This window comes from Bison bison, unplaced genomic scaffold, assembly GCF_000754665.1.
Source record: "Bison bison bison isolate TAMUID 2011002044 unplaced genomic scaffold, Bison_UMD1.0 scf7180017864263, whole genome shotgun sequence".
Taxonomy (NCBI): domain Eukaryota; kingdom Metazoa; phylum Chordata; class Mammalia; order Artiodactyla; family Bovidae; genus Bison; species Bison bison.
Window position 1 is genome coordinate 7,800,815 of NW_011494835.1, and position 5,131 is coordinate 7,805,945.

The following is a 5,131-nucleotide window of genomic DNA, read 5'->3' on the forward strand; positions in this document are numbered from 1 at the left end:
CAACAACTATTCTGTCCCCAGAACAATGCTAGATCATCAAATTTTGTTATCCTGGATTCCTCTGTTACACATGGCAAGCAGATCAACTTCCACCCATTAATACATTTCTTTCTTTAGACAAGTTCAGTGTAACACTTAACTCAGGTATGTAGCAATGAAAATGCAGTCATGGATTTTCAGAAAATCCTCTCTGAAGTTCCACCCAAATTTCTGAGTTTTGGGTGTTTACAATCATGTGGGTTATTTCTATAGACTACTGATTGCATCCCATACATTTAAATTTTTTTCTAATTTCAATTTTAAAAGGTACATTAAGTGTATTTATAGTAATTGTTGGTACTAAACATGAATTTTTCACATATTCTTTGCAAGTTATTTCTCATTGTTTCCGATGACTGACTTTCTTATTAGGCAGTCCAATTACAATCTAGTCAATATCATATATTGTTAAGAGCCCTGAAGGCAGAACTGTGTTTCTGGGAAAGTTATTTAACCTCAGTTGCCTTATCTCAGAAAGTTCTTTTGAAGATAAAATGAGGTATCATCAACACATGTAAACTGCTTAACATGATGCCTGGACATAGAAATTTTTTCTATTCCATTATTAGTCCCAAGGCCAGACTTTGGTAAAGTTTTAAAAATTAGACTTGGGTTTTTCCCAAATGTTGGTTAGCAATCTACCTACAAATCATCAAGGAGCTAATACTTTACTAGTGGAGACAACCAACAATTAAATAATATTTAATATAATATTGGGTTTAAAGCAAGGGTTACAAAGTGGTCTGATAAAGCAGTGCAAGGGGATAAATAGTAATGACCACGGTAATTTAGATAGGGTGGTCAAGGAGCGCTTCCTTCAGGGGATAGCACTGGAACAGGGATCTGAATGCAACGAGGGAAGAGACTAAGTGACTGTCTCTATCATTAGGTGAATGAGTGTTTATTATGCTGCTTGTTAGCTGCACCCTTTCGGTTCTTAGTCACACTTCTTTATATGGGTAGTGAACTATTTATATACCCATGACTTAGGATGGCAAACAGATTTTACAGGCCAGAAAGGAAGTGCCTGAGCGTCCCATGTCCTTTCAATATCCTTCAAATATTACACATTTCTCATTACTAACATAGTACTTGAATTGTCAAGTTTTGTAATTGAACTTAGTATTAAAAGTTCTTCAAAAAGACCTAGGCATTTTGGAAGACCCTGTTGGAGGAAAGCAGCTCTGATATAGAGGAAGGAATATCTTAGAGTCGAGAGAACTGGGTTTGGATTCCGGCTCACCATTGGCTGGGTGGACTTGCCTGTGTCCCCTAACTTTACTGAGTCTGTCTATAAGATGGAGGTGATAATGTTTAATTATGCTTAAAGACAGTGAGTGGGGGTTGGTTCTCTGCATAAAAGAATTTTTTAGCATACTATACTATACAAAAAGTAGAAATAAGAAATTTATGTTCATGTGATATTTTATCATGGTAATTATAGTTAACATAGAGTGCTTACTATGTTCTAAGAACTATTCTAAGCATGTTAATGGATTAATTTATTTCTCACACTGATCATGCAAGGTAAGTACTATTATTGCCCCATCTAACTCATGACAAAAAATGAGGCAGAAAGAGACAGATATCTCCATATGGTCACACAGTAAATGGTAGAATGAGGATTATGAACCAAGAAAATTTGACATTGGAGCTCATGCTCACAAATACTAAACTAATTGTAATTTAAAAGATTATTCATCATGTTAGAAGCCATCATTTTCAGTCCTTCCTAAAGTAACATCATTGTAGAAAGTGACAATAGTAATTTAAAAAATAGACTGTAAAGTATAACCAAGTTTGAGAATGAAAAAAGTGGAAAAAAAAAAGTAAAATAGTTTTAAAAAAAGTGTTAACTAGAGGTTGATTTAGGTTTATCTAAAATTAATACCCAACATGAAAATATTAAGAATCATTTACTTTATTATAGAATTTCGTATCTTCAGTTTCAAAACCTACTCATTTTAAGACAAATGATTGCTTTGTACTAATCAGAGTCTAAGAAAGGGATCTAATTTAAATAGACTGTCTAAAATTCCAAGGCCTGTTTAAAAAAATTTCTAGGCAGTGTAGCAGTAATATTTTTGAGGGATTGATCATGGCAGATGTGATTAGTTTGAACCATAGTTAAACAGTGCCCAGTAAAACAATGACATTGGTTATCTAGGAAATCTAAATAAAATTTGAATGACAAAATACATGATAAAAATGATGTGATGTTTTTATTATATGTATTTTATTAAATTATTTAAAGTCTTTTTACCATGAGTTAAATCTATAAAGACAAATAATGTATCAGCGTCAGGAATATACTATGCAAAGAAAAGATCATGACTAATTACAGATGTTAAATGATAGCCAATTATTCCAGGCTTTTAAATAATAGTTTCACTTCACTTCACCATGATACTGTGCTGGGTCATTAGTTATGTATTAATTATATAACTCCAGTAAGTATAAAAGTATTTTAATACCATATCCCATAATAAATATCCTGTTATTACTCTTTAAGTACAAGCACAAAAATATACTTTTATGTGGATTAAAAGATAAAGTAGAAAATTTCTGCTCTGTGTATTTCAGGTTGGTAAAACAAAACCACCATGTAGATACATAGATTAAAAACCTAATCACCAAGTCTTTGACATGGCAGAATCTGATGGTGATATTAGGCAAAGACATATGAATGTGCCATAAAACACATGCAACAAAGCTCATACAAAATAGAAATTAGCTGCAAAGAATAGGAGTATATACACATATATTGTAGAAGCACTAGGATGATTGACCAAAGTGAGGTGTGTTTTATCAAGAGAAAAGCTAATAAAATGGAAGCTATCATTACAACAAGTTTTTAAAACATCACTGGTTATCAATCCCACATGGGGACTAAAATCTCTTTAAATTTTAAATCTCTTTTGTTCTGTTATCTAGACAACTGGGAAAAGAATACATCTATACTATATAGTCAGAGCAGGTAACAGGATACTAATTTTAAACAACAGAAAGTAAGACTGAGATCGACTGTAATTACTTTGGATAGGCTAAAAGTAGATAGTCTCTGTAAATAGAAATCCATATTATCCATTTATTTTTTCAGAATTCTATTTTAAACCTACTAAAGCTAAACTGACTGGTCAGAAGCTTTCATTAATTGTCTCTGACATCCAGGTAAACCAAAGCATATGAACAGGCCATGGTTTTTGAGTTCTTATTACAGCCTCAATTATGTGTTAGTCAACTCAAGCAACCATTATGTACTCAATAATAGGTATGACACAGTTAAGAACATCAGCAACACTATAAGCAGGCAGGCACAGGCAACCTGCTTATACTTATTTTTCTGGTGTTAACATTCTTAAAAAGCATGGAAAGTAGAAACTTATGTCTTCCTCATTAAACCTTAGAGTAGCACTCTACTAGATATCTTTACCTCTGTTCATAACCGTGCAGAGTAACACTGTCTTGAGAAATGACAGCACAGTATCTTACATGGAAAGGAAATGTAGGATGCCATAGTGGGAATGAATTTCTAATTGCCAGTGATTATTGTGAATATAACAATATTTTCCTGAACATTAAAGTCTCTGTGGAGGGTAGCTACAGTTAAAAAAAGGGGGGGGGGGGGGGCGGAGCTTGTCTTGAAACTTTAAAATTGCATTGGTGTATATGATAATGTAACAAAGTACACAAAAGAAAAAATTTTTTAATTGTTTAAAAAAAAAACATTAAGGGAAGCCGCTGATCCTTAGGAAGACACGAGGTTGCCTATAGTGAAGCATTTATAGAGTCCGATGCATCTACAAAACTGGTTACAATCACTAGCACAGCAAACCCTTGTGAGGTAAGTGTATTATTATCTGTGGTTCATAAATGAAAAAGCTGAGGCACTGACTAAGTCACTTGCCTAACGAGAATGAGTCAACGTCAAGAGTCATAGTTGACCTGGCCTAACGACTCCTGACGGTCAGTCCAGGGCTTAGTCAGCGGGGGCCGGAGTGGCTTCCCTGGCTGGCACCTGGACTTGGGCGGTTTCCGTTCACGTTAAAGCAGAACAGTGGAAGCGAGAGGACACAACTTGCAAATCATTTTTACTTCCACGCAAGATTTAACCCTGAAGTCTTAATTTCAGGAGTTGGAACAGGAAAAGCTGTCGGGTGCACTCCCCCTCCCCCAACCTGTGGCAAGTGGGTACTGTGGGCGGTTCCGCCACCCCCTTTCGCAGTGATGGCAATGAGTGACCACCAGTGTTAGCGGAGCCAAGGGACCGAGGAGGGCTGACTGCTCAAACAACTATTCTCCAACGCCAACTCTTTTTAAAACTAAGAGAAAATGGTGAGAAGTCAAAAGAAAATTAAATAAACACACAGGCAACTCGTCCTAGGACCTCAATTAAGCAAATGAAGCCTTACTGAGCGTGCTGAGCCTTCGGTTCCCAACCTTCCGGGGAAGATGGGAGGACAGGGCGACAAACGGCACAGTAGGCATGCCTGGCAGTAAGTGCGACAGCATCTATCCAGGCGGAAGAGCAGAGGACTGAAAACCACCCTGCAGAACGCAAGTGTCCCCCGCGCCGAGAAGCGCGAACCGTACCCATCGACCACGTGACCGGTTCTTTTTTTTTTTTTAACTTCTTTGCCTAAAAGAAAAAAAAAAAAGGGGGGGGGGGGGAAACGGGAGAGACTTCACTTCCCAGAAGCCTCTCGTTAAACACGCAGCCGCAGTCTTGCGCAGGCGCCGCCAGGGCCAAACGGACACGTCCGTCACGTGAACAGTAGCCGGCCAATCCGGTTTGAATCCCCTTTTTTTCCTCTCACCACCCCCCCCGCCCCCTTCAGGAGCGGTTGTGCGATCAGATCGATCTAAGATGGCGACTGTGGAACCGGTGAGTATTGCCTTTGGCCCCCACCCCCACTGGTCCCCGCGCTCTGTCTCCCTTCGGACTGGGGGACCCCGCGGGACGGCGTTCCCGGCGCGCATGCTACCCCTTGCTGCCCCCTCCCCCTCTTCTTGGGCCTGACCTCCCCGCGGACAACTGGGGGCGCCCCGGAGGTTGGCCGCTACGGCGTGTGGAGCACACGTTCTGGGGGGG

At 38.7% G+C, this 5,131-nt stretch overlaps 1 protein-coding gene across 1 annotated transcript in view; it reads left to right on the top strand.

The window, feature by feature from the left end:
* Positions 1-4,856: 4,856 nt before the first annotated feature.
* Positions 4,857-5,131, top strand: part of EIF4E (eukaryotic translation initiation factor 4E) — a 38,002-nt gene continuing 37,727 nt past the window's right edge. The window contains exon 1 of the mRNA XM_010848318.1: positions 4,857-4,924. Within this exon, the coding sequence (XP_010846620.1) occupies positions 4,907-4,924 (18 nt within the window). The 5' untranslated portion in view covers positions 4,857-4,906. The remainder of the gene's footprint in view (positions 4,925-5,131) is intronic.